This window comes from Pinus tabuliformis, chromosome 7 (genome assembly GCF_031772625.1).
Source record: "Pinus tabuliformis cultivar Carrire ecotype Pingquan chromosome 7, CPIR1, whole genome shotgun sequence".
Classification (NCBI taxonomy): domain Eukaryota; kingdom Viridiplantae; phylum Streptophyta; class Pinopsida; order Pinales; family Pinaceae; genus Pinus; species Pinus tabuliformis.
Genome location: NC_142293.1, coordinates 1667271513 through 1667289904, shown reverse-complemented (window position 1 = coordinate 1667289904; position 18392 = coordinate 1667271513). Strand labels below are relative to the sequence as shown.

Here is an 18392-nt window from a genome sequence, read left to right as displayed (position 1 = left end):
ACAAAAGGACCCACCATTACGCAACAATCTGATTGTTAAGTCTACGAAGACATACATACTCTACCCCCTGCAATTTTGAATCTGTAACCTCTTAAGAAGAACACATACTCTTAACCATTAAGCCCACTCAAACCATATCTACACAAACAAAAACATACAACCTAAAATTTCTTTCTTTCTTATGCGTATCACAAATTCAATTCACCCCCATATCAAAAATTCATTTCATTACATAAATACTTCTGTGTACCTTGCGAGTGTGGGCTGTTTCCAAGTCACAAGGTTCAAACAAGCCACTTATGTTGCGTGGGAAATTGCTTTTTGTAAGGCCTACACTATAAAATTCCAACTAAACACAAATTTATCGCTTCTGCTATCATTCGCCAACTCAATACCATGAGGTAGAATGCTCTGTCCCTTCTTCAAGTACAGCAAACAGAACAAATAATTTGCTGTTTATGCTGAAAGTTTGAAGAAGGGAAAATCTTCATCCAGGAAGTGATTCAGCCATTTGGCTGGTGTCTCTCGCCAACAGAGTAACGCACCATGGAAGAAGAGTTTGAGCAACAGCTTCAGATTGTTGAAGAAGAACTTCAACAAGTCCGAGGTGAGCCACTCATGTTATACCCATTTGTTTCTTATCTATTAAGGAAAAACATTGCATGTACGGTTGATTTCACCCATTCTGCTCTATACTCAATCACCGGAATGACCTACATTCTGACCCATATGACGGGATTTTCTATTAACATAACCAGCAGTTGGAATCCACCCTATGATGCTACCCTTGCTTTCGTTTTTTAATTAATTTTTTAAAATGGGAATTTATTCCTACATAATAAGTGGGGCTGATGGGTAACGACGTCTTCAGAGGCATGCCTCTGGTTGTTTTGGGCATTTGGTCTAATGTGGTAACTGGATTAATTTCATGACCAATTTCAAATAAGCATGCTTCTGTAACTTGCACCGAAGGAACCCAAAAACCCCACAGCTCAACATAGGACTTTTCTAGGCAATTTACAGCGAACATTTACTCATACCTTTTGTAGTTAAGATTTATTATATCACCAGGTACCGATGGTTGCGATAATAACCATTTCCAGTAGGCACCATGGTAGCAATACTTGTATGTGAATTCGAATACGATTCGATATGGGAAAAATATGGGACGAAAAAATCCAGTATGGATCTAATAGCACAGTATAGATCTCATAGATACAATAATATGCATTTTCTTCCCAATTCTAGAAGAATTTGAACCTCAAGAATGCCCACGGAATCAGAGAAAATAATTTACTTCTGTACAGTTTTGCCGTTAGTTTATTTTATAAACATATTCAAGATTTCTTTTAATATTTTTGAGTTATTTTGGGCTGTTCGGTTTTTGGGTTTATAAGTCCACGTGGACCAAATACATGATGTATGTTTCAAAGGCAATCAAAAGTAAGTTGACTGTATCCGTAATAAAATGAAAATAGGCTGAATTTCGTACTAGTGTCGAATTTCTGTACTGCAAAAGCCAATACGGCCGAATATGGCTACTATGGCAGGCATCACTAGATGCAACTATAACACGATATGGTAGGCAAATCCATTGAAACAGACTATAACTGTGAGTACCTCCAAGTTGGCTCTGCTGCCCTAGCCTAGCCAACTAAAAATTCGATTAAAATTCCATGTCAAAATCAGTCGAAGTTATTTTTGGTGAGTTTTTCTGAATTTTGCTGAGTTTAGGTTCAGAGTGCACGTTCCGTGATTTCTTAATAAGTCCAATTACTGACAAATTTGAGTTTTACCGAGTCTCTGAGTTGACTTCATTTTGGGTTTGTCAAGTCCCAAGTCACGTGACTTTGGGCCAACCACTAGGTGTATAATCAGCATGGCCTTCGCGCACGAGTTTCAAATGATGGGCCCTGGTTTGTAGCTACTGCAAGAGTGTCGATGATGTTAGTGTGAAGGAACTGGAGACCCGTATCTGGCAATTAATCCGCTTTGCTGTTATACCACAAGCTCATGCCCCACATTCGATTCATAACTGAAAAGAAACTTTGAAACGTTGCACAATAGGGACTTAAGTCTCCTCTGGAAGGACATAGCAATTGAGCATGAAAATATATGTCAATTTGAACAATGGATGTTGTATTTGATTTAGAGAGTGATTTAAATTGTGTTCCCGGACAAATGAGGTATTAGGGCATCCCTCACACCATCAAGGATGATCAATCTCGCCCTCGCATCCAAATCTTCCCATATTTCCAGCTCCTTAGGGTTGGTTGGCTTCTTGATCTCTTTCTCGGCAAAATCCCAGATCCTGTTGACTTGCAAGATCAACTTGATCCTTTCCTTCCAATGTGACCAACTCCCTCTCACGCTGTACTTCGCTGCGCACAACTCTGATTTACTTACTTCCAAAGTAGCTTAGACACCCTCTGATACCATGTTGAATTTCCACGACCTTGGGTTTAGGTTAGAGTCTTAAAATCACTGATGATACCAAACCAAGAATCTCAACCATAAACTGCTTTGAACAATGGAAATATAAAGCAGTAAATCAAATATGCACAATATACACAGTTTTAAACAAAATTGTACAATCCCAATCTTTGTTATATTAAACCAAATCTGAATAATGCAACAGTCTATGGTATACAAGATACAATGACAAACGTCACTGTAGCTTCTATGTCGTATCTTGTCCTGCTGGTCCTTCGCTTTCGTTTAGTCCATCAAGGCATCTACACATCGAGACTCCAAGAGGGCTGCCTCCGATCATTGCTGCAAGTCACGTCTGCTACAATGAGCATGGGCTAATCAACTACTCTCTGGGTAGGCCTAATTCCCGAACTCCAATTTGCCAATCTAGTAGTCACTTTCGTCCATCAAAGTGCTTCACATAAGGCTGCAATACTTCACCCAATCACGCACCAACAACGTCCTTCTTGTTTGCTGCTCTAGGGCTACTTTGGGTAGCCAACTTGCTACCCTCCAACCAACTCTATGACACCCAATCAATTCATTGTTGTTTCTGCTAATAAGATGACACTTCACCACCACGGAATGTCATCCACATGGCAGCAACAGGCTGCTCAACAAACTGATCCAAACATGCTCAAGCCTTGACCCAATACACCTCACAAAACTGCTGCTGTCACCATGCTGCATTGCTGCTCTCTGGTTAGGGCATCACCTACAACCCTATTCCTCCACACAAATCATCAACCAACCCTCCAAAAGACTGTGGTCTACTGCAGAAAGAGTCCTCCACCCCTACACTACTTCTAGCGTTGTTTGACCCCAAAAACAACTCTTAAAGGCAACCTAGCTGCTGGCTAAGGCCTGCGGCCTAGCACAACAACTACTGTAGCTTACGCCCCCCTCAAAACTCCACCACATAGCCCTTAAACAACAACGTCCTTTTTCTCCTTGTTGATTTGGGGTAGCATCAGATGTGCTCTAGCCCCGAAATTTGGTAGAGAGGTTGGGGCACATGAGATCTCCAATACCCAGAAAGGGTTTGGGCAGATTCTAAATAGATCAGGAGATATTAAAATAATTAATATTTTTAGTGGAGTCCCTAAGTCTAAACTTAGGGAAAATAAATTATTAATGTGTATTAATATGAATCTGTGTTAGAGTGGTCCAAAAGACATGGATCAAGCTAGATCTAATCTTATTCGTTGATTAGGGACTTAATCTCGGCCGTTGAGATGTCAACAGGAAAAGTATAAGAGGAGGTTTGAGGGTCACTTGGAGAAGACACCAGATGATTAGTCATTCTATTCTCTAGAGCGGGGTTTGCTAAGAGAGATAGAATTAGTGATCGGGAGAACAACTGAGGGGCATTGAGTACAGAGAAATAGAGAAGGCAGAGATTGTGTCGGGGGAGCAGCGCAACAGCCAAGGAGGGTGACGGAGAGCCAGCAAGGGCTCACGTAGGGCCACGTAGAGGCAGCTAAGTGCTGCGCAGAGCACCAGAGGGGTTAGCGCAGCTGACGCAGAGGCTCCCAGAACTGACTCAAGGCCTCCCAGGGTTGACTCAGGCCTAGACAGGCTGACTCTGGGCCAGCGTGAGACAGAGAGGGGTTGACACAGTCCAATTTGGGTAGACGCTGGGGTTGTAAAGCAGTTTAGTGCTGAGGAGCTGCTGGAAGGGTTTTCCAGGGTTTTAGCTAGGAGATTTCTCTCAAACTGTGAGGTATAGCTGCTAAGGAAATTCTTTGTTAGGTAGGCCAGTTTCGGCACCCAGATTGTACTTTGATATTGCTTAATAAGAAAACCCTCAGATAGTTGCACCGGTTTTCCCGCGTTGGGTTTTTCGGGGACATTGGTCCAAAAATAATGGTGTCATGTGGTGTGTTTGTTCTTGTTTCTTTTAGTTGCTGATCTGCAATATTTTGAGCATGCACTGATGTTTATTTTCAGTGTTTACTTTGTAAATAACTTGTTAAAGAAAAATAATAAGTAGGTAGGAATAAATCAGAAAAAGTGCATGAAGGGTTTCTAAACTAAGTAAACTTAGAAACTTCAACACTCCTTGCTACGGCCTTCCTGCCCTGCATTTCAAACCCAAGATCAACCTTTCAACAAGCCCAAACAACCCTCAAAATGCCACGCTGTCACCTACAACACTGCGGCTCAATCACAAAAGATTACCCATGCTGTCTTGTGCTCCCTTGCTGTGGCTTCTTCTCCACGAAATTTCAGAGGTATTCCTTGAGTGTATTGCCCACAAATGGATGCTAAAACAACAACCCTTCGTCCTCCTTTTATAGGCATAAAGAGTGGCTCCCACGATTTAAGAAGAGACACATCCATTGGACTTGTTTACATCAAGTCGGCCTACTTGACAACCAATAATTAATTTGTCAACTTCAAAAATCAATTTCTCTCTAACAACAACTCGCATTCGGACGATTCTCGATGCGTTGGAATTGTATCGTCGAGCACTATCATCTTAATCCATCACATGTCATACCTCCATCACGGTTTTGGACCAAATCACGATGGGTGCAAAACCCCACACTTGGGTTCCAAGCCCACAAGTTGCCCTTGTGGTGCTTGGCTCTCCAAACCCTGAACCCTAGGGCTTGGAGTACCTCCCAAGCTACACAAATCAACATGGATATCCTGCACATGACATTATCAGGCAGTGCATTGGTCCCCTCATGGTGATTGATGATTTGGACTAGAAGTCATGCTCTCTCTCTCTCCTAGTTCTGCTTCAAGATTTGGCATGCCTTGACATCTGCATTGTATGCTTGGATTGGATTTGTTTTTGTAGCTGCATTTGTAGGAATTTACAGGGTAAGTTCCTCAGAAAGAATACCAAAAGGACACCGCTCACAACCAGATCACAGATCAATACACCAGTATTTTTGACGTGGTTAAAACCCTCAAAGAGGGAAACAGTCCACGGCCTGTCCCAACGTGGGTACTACAGGCAATTTATTAATCAAAGAATGAAAATTTACATAAGCTTCTCTCATGCACGGATTACCCGAACAATGACCCTCCATGCGCTTTAAATAGAACTCATGGACCAATCGGGTGTCAAGCCACGGATCAAGTGTCGGTAATACCGAGGAGAGAATGAACCGTCGGATCAATACATATCGTGACCGTCGGATTGTAAGTTACAAAATGTACAACGGTAAAGAAACACACTTTACCTAACTCTATACTAGACCAAGTTGAACTTAACTATTTCCTATGTGTCGGAATATCCTAACATCCCCCTTAAGAACAACTTGGGATAGGATTGAAGGATTTACAAATATGACACAATAGGAGAAGGAAGGAGGCACTAGAGCCTATCCCCCCTTAGTGACAACTTCCTGAACTCCAAGCATATATCGAAGTTTAGTGAACTTCGCCTCTGTGAAGATGTCTGCAACCTGATCATCTGTTGAACAATATTGCACTTCAAGAACATGGTCATGAATGAGCTTTCTGATGAAGTGCATGTGTAGTTCAATGTGTTTGCTGCGCTGATGCTGGACTGGATCTTTGCATAGTTGAATGGCACTTTGATTTTCACACCAAAGTGTGGTTGGATGCTGCTGCTCAAAGCCAAACTCTGATAGGATCTGACGAAGCCACAAGGCTTCCTTACTAGCTTCCATGGCACCACGATACTCTGCTTCTGCTGACGAAAGAGAAATGGCAGCCTGTTTCTTACAAGCCCATGTAATAGGTCCTGAACCAAGAGTGAAGACATAACCGGCAGTAGACTTCCGATCATCAGGGTCACCAGCCCAATCAGAATCAGTGAAACCAACTAACAGAGGAGCTGCTTTGGCACTGTAATGAATCCCAAACTGTACTGTACCTCGAACATAACGAAGTATTCTTTTAGCTGCTTTCCAATGACTTTCACGGGGGTTTTGCATAAAACGAGCAACAAGGCCAACAGCAAAGGAAAGATCAGGACGAGTATGGGTTAAATACAAGAGTTTTCCTACAAGTTGACGGTATAAGGTAGCATCAACTTCAGGAGAAGTACAAGAGACTGAAAGTTTGACTCCAGACTGAAAGGGAGAAGGGGCTGGCTTACAGTCTTCCATGTGAAAATGACGAAGAATATCACAAGCATACTTGGACTGGGAAAGGAAAATACCCTTCTGGGATTGCAAGACTTGAAGACCGAGAAAATAGTGTAAGTGTCCTAAGTCTGTCATTTCAAATTTCTTTTTAAGGCTGGACTTCACATGGTTTATAAGGTTGGGATCACTACCAGTAAGAATAAGATCATCAACATAAAGAACAAGGATGATAAGAGAGTTGCCCACTTTCTTGGTGTAGACAGTATTGTCAGAATGACACCTAGAAAAGCCAGATTCTAAAAGAAAGCTATCCATTTTGGCATACCAAGCCTGAGGAGCTTGCTTGAGGCCATAAAGGGATTTCTTAAGTCGACAAACAAGGCTGGAGTCTGTTTGTATGAAGCCAATGGGTTGTTCCATATAGATTTCTTCCTGCAAGTCCCCATGCAAGAAGGCAGATTTAACATCCATCTGATGGACTTCCCATTTTAAAGAGGCAGCAAGGGAAAGAACAAGGCGGATAGAGTTCATTTTGGCAACAAGGGAGAAGGTTTCAGTGTAGTCAATGCCTTCAACCTGTGAAAAGCCCTTAGCAACGATACGAGCTTTATGTTTATCAACTTTCCCATCTGGTCCATACTTGGTTCTGTAAACCCATTTACATCTAACAAGTTTGCGTCCCTTTGGTAGAGGAACAAGATCCCATGTATCATTTGTCATCAATGAATGATATTCTTCATTCATAGCTGCTTCCCAATGTGGATGGCCTGAAGCTTCTGCAAAAGTGTCAGGATCATGATTTACTGGAGCTTGAGCCAGTAAAGAAGAGGCTCTTTCAAACTGAGAACGTGTACGTCGCTGATCTGTAGGATCACCGGCAAGATCACCTGCTGCATCCCGAGTAGCACGGACCCATCTTGGAAGTTGAGGATCCTGAGAAGGGGGGGAGGATTATCATCCTCGCTTTCATCATCTGAAGAAGAAATGTTTTCAAAAGTAGAAGAGATAGGAAGAGGTGGCACATCCGCCGGACTAGGCTCGCAGGCCGATTTATTTTCATCAAATTTTACATCTCTTCTAATGATAACATTTTTGGACTTAAATGGAATAAGTCTATAACCTTTTACATCTTCAGAATATCCAACAAAAGTACATTTCTCACTCTTAGGTTCTAAAGCTTTATGCTTTTCATCTGGAATATGGGCCCATGATTCACTTCCAAACACACGAAAGTGACTTACATCTGGTTTAATGGAACTCCAAGCTTCTTCTGGAGTGATATTCTCTAGAACCTTAGTAGGAGTGCGATTGATTATATAATTTGCACAATTAATTGCTTCGGCCCAAAAACTAAGACTGAGTCCTTTAGATTGCAGCATACAATTAGCCATTTCCTTTAAGGTGCGATTTTTCCTTTCAGCTACACCATTTTGTTGTGGAGTGTATGGAACAGTATGTTGCATTTGAATTCCATTTTCGGTGCAAAAGTTGATGAATGTGTTTTTAACATATTCTCCACCATTATCAGTTCTTAGCTTAAGAATTTGATGTCCAGATTGTTTTTCAACAAAGGCTTTGAAGGCCAAAAAAGTGTTAAATACTTCGCTCTTGAGTTTTAAGAAGTATACCCAAGTGCGTCTGGAGAAATCATCAATGAAAGTTAAGAAGTACTTGCAGCCAGAGAATGAAGCAACAGGAAGAGGACCACATAAATCACTGTGCACAAGCTGTAGAGGGGCTGAGGCGTGCCAAGAGGCACGTTTGTCAAAACTGTCCCGATGATGTTTTCCGAGTACACATCCGGAACAAACACCATCTCTGCAAGATATCATAGGAAGACCTGTCACCATATTTTCTTTACATAGATGCTGAAGGGAGCGATAGTTTAAGTGACCAAATCGCTCATGCCAAAGTTTGCTCACTTCATCATTATGAGCAACAAATACTGAGGGAAGATTTGATGACCCAAAGTTGTGAAACTTATACAACCTTGTGGAATCATCAGCAAGACCAGTAGCTAGAATCTGTTTGGGATCTTTTAGATCCTTGATTACAACATCATGAGGTGAAAATTCAACAATTTTACCTTCACCTGAATGAGTTATCTGATAGACAGATAGAAGGTTGCAGGATAAGGTTGGAACACATAATACATCATTAAACTGACCATTGTCTAGATGAACAGTTCCAGTCCCTACAACATTAAGAGATCTATCATCACCAACATATATATTTTTGGTGTTACAATCATTTAAAGAAGAAAACATGGCTTGGTTTTTGGCCATGTGATAAGAGGCTCCAGAATCAATGAGCCACTCATGAGAATGAGAAGAAGAAGAAGATACATTTAATGCATAACCAGACTGAGATGATTGACAACGACATGCAGAAAGTGCCATTCCGGAAGTTGAAGTTGAAGTAGGCTCCACATGGATGTTATGTTTCTTCATTGCGGCTTCCAAGGCTTCCATCTTCTTAAAGCATTTAGATTCTAAGTGGCCATCTCGATTACAAAAGTTACAATGTCTATCAGTCTTCTTCCATTTGTTTTTATTGGTCTTATCATTTTGCTGAAATGATCTTTCATTTTGAGGCTGAGTTGGTTTAGGACCATTCTTTTGAGGATATGACTTCTTAGGATTCTTTGAATTTGGTTGCTGCTGGGCGGCTAACGCTTTCGTGGAAGAGTTTCCAAGATTAAGAAGACCAAGGTGTAAGAGTTTTTCTTGTTCTCTTATTAAGGAATCACAAAAGGAGTCAAAGGAAGGGGCCTTGTAGTCTTTTCCTTGACAAATGAAAGCTTCCCTTGTAGAATGGAAAGTGGAAACAAATACAGAGTAGGCTGGTCCCAACTTAGTAAGGATGGAATAAATAAGGTTACCATCTTCTTTCTTAACTTTAACACCTTCCAAGAGATATCTAAGGGTCTTGAATTTGGACAAGAAATCTTCAATGCAAGAAAAATTATTAGGATCCAAAGTAAGCAACTCATTTTCAAGTTGATGGGCTCTAATTTCATTTTTAATCCCAAAAACTTTAGCGAGTTTTTCTAATGCTTCATGAGGAGTCTCAAGTTTTGCAATGTGGAATCTAAGATCAGGAGAAATAGACATCCCTATCAAACCACGTGCTTGATCTTGTCTATTTTCCCATTTTGCAGCCTTGTCTTCATCTTTTGGTTTCTTCTCTTGGTCTGTGGCTATTCTGAAGAGACCTTTACTTCTAAGTAAATCTTCCATGTAGGCTACCCATTAGAAGTAGTTAGTGCTGTCAAGAATGACTTGGCATGGACTTTCCATTTTTTAAAAAAAAACTGAAGCTGAAGATGCTGAAAGTAAGTGTTCCAATGGATAGATCTCGAAAAAATAGGCGGTTTTAAAAAAAACGGCTCTGAAAAAGGCTTCCGGATGAAGAAGTTATGGCTTTTTGAAAAAAAAATTGTTGACGTTGCCGGCAAAGTGCGCGAATGTGCGGGAATGAAAAAATCCGCCCCCACAAAATGGAGACTTGAACCCAAGACCTCTACTCTCTTAAAATAGCTTTGAACCAATTGATCTATACAAAAAATTTGAGAGAGAGAGAGAGAGAGAGAGAGAGGGGCCTTGGTTTGCGTGCTTGCCTTGAGAAAGCTCTTTTTCCCTACAAAACACAAAACACAAAACCCAACACGAATATGCAAAGAAAAACGAATCTTGCGGCTCGAAGTTAGCTTTAGCCAAAAAACTAGAAATTTAAAAAAAAAAATCTCAAAGTTAGCTTTACCCGAAAAACTAAATATTTTTCTCAATGTTTCTGATTTTCCGAGATCACACTAAGGTGCAGGGAAAAGAGCATACACATGAGAAAAATCTTTCCTTTTTGTTTCTGATTTGCCCAGATCGCACAGAGTCGCAGGGCAAAGAGCATACGCAGAAATGAAAGGTATAGATCCGGTTAAAAAAAAGGGCTAAATAAACCGAAACCGAAATAAGCAGAGAGAAAATATCAGTAAACTGCAAAAAACACTGTATACCTCCCGATCTGAAAAATGACGCAGCTAGGGCTACCGGAAACCTTTTCGCGTGAAACGAAAGGGGTTCCTCACTGGAACAGATGCTCCGAACGCAACAGAGCAGTCCTCTCGGCCCGAAAGCAGTCAGAAACAGCAGATCTAGGAAACGACAGCCGCATGCAGTTCTACTGGCTTCAGATTTGGATCACCAACGGACGCGGCCCTCAAATAGCTCTGATACCATGTAGGAATTTATAGGGTAAGTTCCTCAGAAAGAATACCAAAAGGACACCGCTCACAACCAGATCACAGATCAATACACCAGTATTTTTGACGTGGTTAAAACCCTCAAAGAGGGATACAGTCCACGGCTTGTCCCAACGTGGGTACTACAGGCAATTTATTAATCAAAGAATGAAAATTTACATAAGCTTCTCTCATGCACGGATTACCCGAACAATGATCCTCCATGCGCTTTAAATAGAACTCATGGACCAATCGGGTGTCAAGCCACGGATCAAGTGTCGGTAATACCGAGGAGAGAATGAACCGTCGGATCACTACATATCGTGACCGTCGGATTGTAAGTTACAAAATGTACAACGGTAAAGAAACACACTTTACCTAACTCTATACCTAACTCTATACTAGACCAAGTTGAACTTAACTATTTCCTATGTGTCGGAATATCCTAACAGCATTACCTATGGTGTTTATATTGACTAGTTAGTTAACTCTTTCTTTGCTGTTGAGTAGTGTAGGAGTTGCTCTTACACACACTACATATTCCGTAGTTGTACTTCTGAGTTGTATTGACCAACTTTGTGGTCATTTGTTGTACATTAGTAAAGTTGTCTTATAATATTTTATCTTATTTAATTTTGGAATGTGTGACTTTCAGATTGCGTGGAGAATTATTTGGTCATATTTTATTGAGTCAAATAATCTTGGTTCAATTGCTATTATTAAACTTTTTTTCATGAGTGCTGGAATACTGAAAAATAGGTCATTTCAGCTACCCCTAGTACCGCATCTGTAAACATGGCACTCTTTAGTTTCATATTTAATGAAAAACTTCACATCCTTCCTAGCACTTGAGCACCTAAGTTGCTTACCTGATTGATATTTTTAGACGCTTGGTTATTTATTAGTAAATAGTATAAACTAGAAATGTGGCATATTTTTGGTATCATAATTTCTGATGGGGGAATGGAAATCTTTAAGGATATTTCTCTGCAATTATAATGTTTTCACTAAAATATATTATTGGCAGAACATCATTCTGTATTAAAAGAATGCTCCACTATATGCTTCACAGTTATGCTGATTAGACCATATTATTGTTCTCTCAGTCCAGATAAGTGATTTGCTTGAGCAGCAGGAGAAGTTAAATTGCCAAAAATCAGAGTTGCAAAGCTTGTTAAAAGCATGTAGATTATCAACAGGCCATGCTGAAAATGCTGGCAATGTGGCAGCTGAAGGGCATCCAGATTACTGGGCAGGATCATTTGAGTGGGACCAACAGGCTAATGATATTCGATTAAATGTGTTTGGCATTTCTACATATCGTGTAAACCAGCGAGAGGTTAGTATGGTTAATGTTTGTTATTGGAGACCAACTTGTGTTAAATGTCCATTGCCTTTATATTCAGACCGAGTAAAGGGGAAGTAAACGCGAATCAAATAGTATTTGATATTATTGCCTTCATCTTTCTTTTTATAATTATGTAATGTTGGTGGAAATTATTGCCTTTTTATTGGCAATCATGTAAATGTAAGTGGCTTTGGTGACTTCTGTAGAAACATACATTTGAAATCTGAACCAATGAACAAATCTTGTTTATATACCTCTGTGTTGTGTCACCTCATTAAGGTACAATGGCTGTCCGGTTTGGTTCATTACTATTGAGCTGTCTGTTCATTTTGGTGTAGAATTAAGAGTGGGGGGCTATGCGAATTAAGTTTTCAGGGTAGTGCACAGTTAAATCTAAGACTAACCCATTTCCAGGTCAAAGTTAAATTACCTATGGAATCTTTTACTTCTTTTTTGGAATAAAACGCTTCCTTTAACTATTAAGGTGACCAAGATATGTACATACAGACAATGTTTGAAAAGTCACAATCAGACTTGGAACAGGCCAAGAGTCGGACTGGACTTAGATTGGAATTGGCTGATAACTCGGTTTATGAATCAGTTTACTTAAAAATGCATAGAATATGAAAATTTTAATGAAAAAAAATTATATCTATGTACATCAATTTAAATTGTAGACTTCAAATCCTAAGAGACAAAATATGAAAAGTCTGCTCATGTATATACCATGTAAGTGTGAATATAACAAAATGGCATTGAGTGCAATCTAAGTCACCGCGTTCATGTTTGTGTTCGAGTTCAGCAACCTTGAAATTCGAATAAAGTTCGGCACCTAAAATTTCGCTGATAAAATTCGACATATAAAATTTGAAATATTATATACAATTTAAGTTTAAGCAGGCTGGAAAACACATATAGCAACAGTTTCACAAATAAATCATGTAGATTACCCATAGAAAGGAAAAAAATCACTATTAACTTTCACTAAATCCATACAGACAATCACAAATTATTTGCGGGCAATACATCACAATGGAATTATATGCTGATTTTTTTTTTTTTCCAAAGAAAAAAACGAACTTTTTATAATTATGATAAAAAGTTACATATCATATGCCGAAGCATTCCTTTGGCTGTATGATGGATCATCATAAAGATCTGCAGGAAGACTATTCTACCTTCCCTCAGCTAAGAGAGGTGGAGTATACTGAGCATAACAAGAGCCTCCTCTAAGGAGGAAAACAGCTCCCTTCCTCAGCACCATCAAAAAGTATCAACAGTTTTCCATATATTTAGCATCCATGGTAATAAAAACAGCAGCAAGCATCTTTCCCCCGGGTCTCCTCTATCGAAGAAAACAACCCAAGATGAAGAAGGATGTCCAAGTCTAGCATGAAACACTAAATAGTTTTTCAAAAAAGAACTTCTCAGCTGTATACAAAAAGAAACTATATAAACCAGTCTGCTAAGTCTTCAGAAGCATGCAAACTATACATAAGGAGGCTGGTCCGAGAGATGGATTTCTCCATTGTTTTCCTCCACTATTCTCCAACTGCCCAAAGCTTGTTGTAGACCTTCTTTAGAAAACCTGTCTGCTGAATCGTTTCGCTCCCTGTAAATGTGATAAATAGAGAAAACATTAAAAGATAATTTTAAATGCTGAATTTCTTCTAATAAAGGATACAAGATATAATTTTGACATCTGCTTTGATCATTTGCCCATTTGATAACATTTAATGAATCCCCAAAAATCTGAACTGTGAAGATGTTCATGTGTATAAGCCAACATAGGAGAAGCTTTAGAGCAGATAATTCTGCAAAATTATTTGAGCCACTGCCTAAGCCCACAGAAGCTTTTAGAGACTGTCTTTCGTTTATATGGATGATTAATCATGCTCCAGCTTTGTTATTTTGAGAGGCTCCATCAAAATAAGCCCATGGCACTCCTTCCTTGATTTGTTCTTCTCCAACCTATCTGGGCATTCTTTCTTCCTCTGAATCAGGTATGTTTGAGTAAATAGATGTACTTTGAATGGCGTTTGATTCAACGGGGGTTTCCTTGTCTAGAAAGATGTTTCTGTTTCTTGCAATCCAGATACCCCAAGAGATAATAGGAGGCAGATTCCGCAATTTCCCATTTGAATATAAGCGCCACCATTTGTGCCCATGCTTTAGAGATATTTTCCCCATCCCAGGCTGCCAGTGATTGAATAAGCTTCTCAACCTCCACCCATACTTTTTTAACTACAGGACAGCCAATAAAAAGGTGTGCTATAGTTTTAGAGTCATTTTTGCACATAGAGCATCTTCCCAGCCCTGACTTAAACCTGGATTGGAGGATGTCCCATGTAGGGACTTTTCCTTTTAGAATACACCAGAAGAAAAGTTTGGCTTTAGCATGGCTCTTTAGCTTCCATAATGACTTTGCCCACCATTCCAGATCTCCCCAACCTTTCTTAGTCATGAGAAACTTGTATCCAAATTTTGGGGAGTAGGATCTAGAATCAGCGTGAGCCCACACCAGCTGATCCAGTTTGTCTTTAAACCTTACATTAGATCTAGAAAGTTCTTGAATGTAGACCTTCCAATCGTTCCACCAATGGGGATGAAGGTCCAATTCCTCTCCTGATTTCCATGCTTGTCCCCATATGGATGATTGACCAATTTTCTCTACTTGATTAAGGAAAAGAAATCCTTTGGACTCTAAATGCCTAATCAGGCCTGGGGGCAGAGCAAAATTCCCTTTACACCCCACCCAGGGGTCCCTTCCAATTCGAATATTTTCACCATTTCCAATCTGCCAGGACAAGCCTTGTTCAATAATCTTGAAGGCATCTATAGTCGCCCTCCAGACTACCGACACATTTCCTCCTTTCTTTTCTGGGTTCCTTATCCAATCTTCAAGAGGGGTGGGGTCAATGTATTTCCGTTTTACCACTTTCGTCCAAAGATTTTCCATATTGATGATTCTCCACCCTGATTTTGCCGCCAGGGAGGTTCCGAAAGCAGTGAGGTCTTTTATACCCCACCCTCCCCATTCTTTCGGTCTTGCCACTTTCTCCCAGGCAACCCAGGGAAGCACTGAATCCTCCTTTGATCCAGCCCATAGAAATCTGCTACAGATTCTTCTTATCTTTTCCAAAATACCTTTAGGAACCCAGGTCAGCGCAACCCAGTAAACTGGAATTGCTAGAAGGACTGATTTAATTAAAGTTAGCCTTCCTGCTCTGGAAAGCCACTTGAAGCTCCAATGAGAGATTCTGGTTTCAATCTTCGCTACCAACCAATTCCAGTCCTATTTCCTGTAATTATCCGGTTTCAGCCAAAACCCCAGATATTTGAAAGGATCTTCGAGCTTATAAACATCAAAAGGAAGAACTGAGGTAATTTGGCTTGTCTCATGTCCGTTAAAGCCTTCCAGAATGAGCTGAGATTTCCTATGATTCACTTGCATCCCGATAGCTTTCATAAAAAGCTCAAGAATCTTCTTAATCTCCTTTATTTCTGATTAGTTCCCATTGCCGAAGAGTAAAATATCATCGACAAAGAGAAGTCGTGAAATGAATAAGTTGACTGCAACCTCCAAACCTTTTAAAGTTCCTTCCCTTTTGGCTTTTAGAGTTAGCTGACTCAGCCCTTTTGCTACCAGAAGGAAGAGCAGTGGGGACAAAGGGCATCCTTGTCTTAACCCTCTTTGTCCTTTGAAGAAAGGAGAGGTTGCTCCATTAATAAGGACTGCATCGCTGATACTGGTGATACATCCCATAATCCAATTGATAAAGTCAACTTTAAAACCTAGATGTGTTAACAGCATCCGGAGGTAGGTCCAGCTGATTCTGTCGTAAGCTTTTGACAAATCAATTTTCACCACTGCTCCTTTCCTTTTCATCTGTTTAACACTATGAATTGTCTCTTGAGCCACCCCAATGGCTTCATGTATTTGGCGACCATCCAGAAAACCAAACTGTTCGTTTGAAATGCATCTAGACAGAATTGGCTTTAAACGGACAGCAATCACCTTAGCTATAATTTTATAAATGTTGTTGCACAACGATATAGGTCTGAAATCTTCAAACGGTTCAGGATCTTCTTTCTTAGGAATAAGGGCTATAAAGGTTGAGTTGAATGGTGCATAGACTATACCTTTTCTTCTGGATTCCTCAACCACATCTGTTAATTCTGAGCCAATCTAATTAAAGAAATGCTGGAAGAGTTCAATAGGCCACCCATCCGGCCTAGGGCTTTTATCTTTGGCCATAGATTTTATAATACTCTCCACTTCTTCTTTTGTGACTTCTCCCTGCAAACCCTCGGCTTCTTCCTCCTCCACATATCGGGGAAAACATTGGGCTGTTCTGATAACCTCTGCTAAAGTTGGCTCCCCTTGATCAGAGAATAATTTTTGGAAATGGTTCCTCCCCATGAGCGAGAGAGATTCAAAGGTATTGGCCTGTCTACCTTCCTCGTCCTTCAACTTCCAGATGGTATTCGTTATCTTCCTACCTTTTGCATAATTGTGAAATTTTTTTGTATTTTCTTCTCCAGCCATTAGCCAGATTGCCCTGCTTTTCAACCTCCATTCTTCTTCTTTGTCAAGAAGAATTTGACTTCTCTGCTTTTCTAACAACAAGATCCTATCCTTTGACTCCTGAGATTCATAGCCATTCGATTCAGGATTTTCCAATTCCCCAAGCTCCAAGTTAATATTGATTAAGTCTTCATTTTGTTTCTGCTTCCTCTTCTTTGCCCACTCTATACTTATAGTGGCCTTCTTCAAACTTTTCAAATATTCCATGAGAAGAAAGCTCTTGTCCTCCATGGCATTCCTACACGGGTGTTGCTAGGTTTCATTAAATAGCTTTTTGAATGATTCCTCCTGCATCCAGGATGCGTTGAATTTGAAGGGTGCTGCCGGCTTAAGGGGAGGCTTGGATAACTCGAGAAGGACTGGAAAATGGTCCGAATTTCCCCCCTCACCCACCCACTGTCTGAAAACCGGAATTCTGGAGGCTAGATCTTCACTTAGAAGAAAACGGTCTAATCTTTTTGCAATTCTAGCTTCACCTGTTCTGCGATTCCTCCATGAAGGTTTCAGTTTTAGCAGGTTTACATCTATCAGATTATGCGTAGCAAGGGCATTCAAGAAGAAATCTGATAGAGGGTCTTCTCTGGCAGAAGGACCCCAAGTCTCGGCATTCCCAATAGAGAAATTTAGATCTCCTATCACTAGATTTTGACTTCTCATCACTGATTTAGACAAGAGATTGTTCCAAATAGAGACTCTCTCCTGACATGGCCCGTAGATATTTAAGATCATCAGAAGGAAGTCAAAATCAGGGGACATAGCTTCCATCCCCAACACATGGTCCATCCCCCACATATTTATTAGTTTCAGTCTTCCTTCCCTGGAGCCTATAGCCAGGCCTCCCGAGTGGCCAATGGAATCCAAAGCTTGAAATTGCCACCCCGGGAGAGTGGAACGAAGAGATGACAGAACTTCTGAACTCAAGCCTAAAGTCTCCTGCAACAAGAGTACGTTTGGGTTACAACGCTGTACCAACTCCTTCAGGGCCAATTTTTTGGGTTTACTGGCTAAACCCCTGCAATTCCATGAAAGAAAAATCATTTTGACACATCCACACAGGGGTTCGCCGCTCTAAGCACCCCAGGAATCGACAGTTGTTTACCATCTGCCACGTCAAATTTTGCTTTCACCTGAGCCTTAGACGGGTAAGACTTCCGGCGCTTAGATTTCTTCGTATATCCATGCCTAAACCTCCGATTGGATCTCCAGAAGCTGGTCTTTTGTCAAGGGAATGCAGGTTATAATGACATGCCGGTTTGGAAGGAGAGATTTTTACTTCACAGATTTCATTTGGAGCCTCTTCACAGTTCAGGTTAATCTTGGGGATGGATGAAGTGATGCTTTCAACACGAGAGTGTTCAACAGATGAATGACTATGAGAATTTGAATTTAGGCAAGCATCTTTTACTTCATAAGGAGGAGGCATAGAAGGAAAACAAGAGTCCAGACGCGTACCCATCGTGTCTTCAAGGAGGCCTGCATTTGCTTCTTTTGTGACTTCCGGGGTAGCATTCCTGGATCCGATAGGAGTGCCTTCTTTAATTTCCGAGCGCGGGATCTGTTGAGCCTGCAACGGAGACTTCTCCTTCTCGCTCCTATCCACCTCCATGGTGTCCTCCTCTTGGGTCCCATCATGCCTGAAGTCTATATTCTTTTCTAATGTTACCACCTTCGCTTCAG

At 40.6% G+C, this 18392-nt stretch overlaps 1 protein-coding gene across 1 annotated transcript in view; it reads left to right on the top strand.

Moving 5' to 3' along the window:
* Positions 1-267: 267 nt before the first annotated feature.
* RECQL2 (RECQ helicase L2) overlaps positions 268-18392 on the top strand; it is a 280758-nt gene continuing 262633 nt past the window's right edge. Inside the window, exons 1-2 of the mRNA XM_089454855.1 lie at positions 268-607; positions 11886-12118. Of these exons, the coding sequence (XP_089310981.1) occupies positions 547-607; positions 11886-12118 (294 nt within the window). The 5' untranslated portion in view covers positions 268-546. The remainder of the gene's footprint in view (positions 608-11885; positions 12119-18392) is intronic.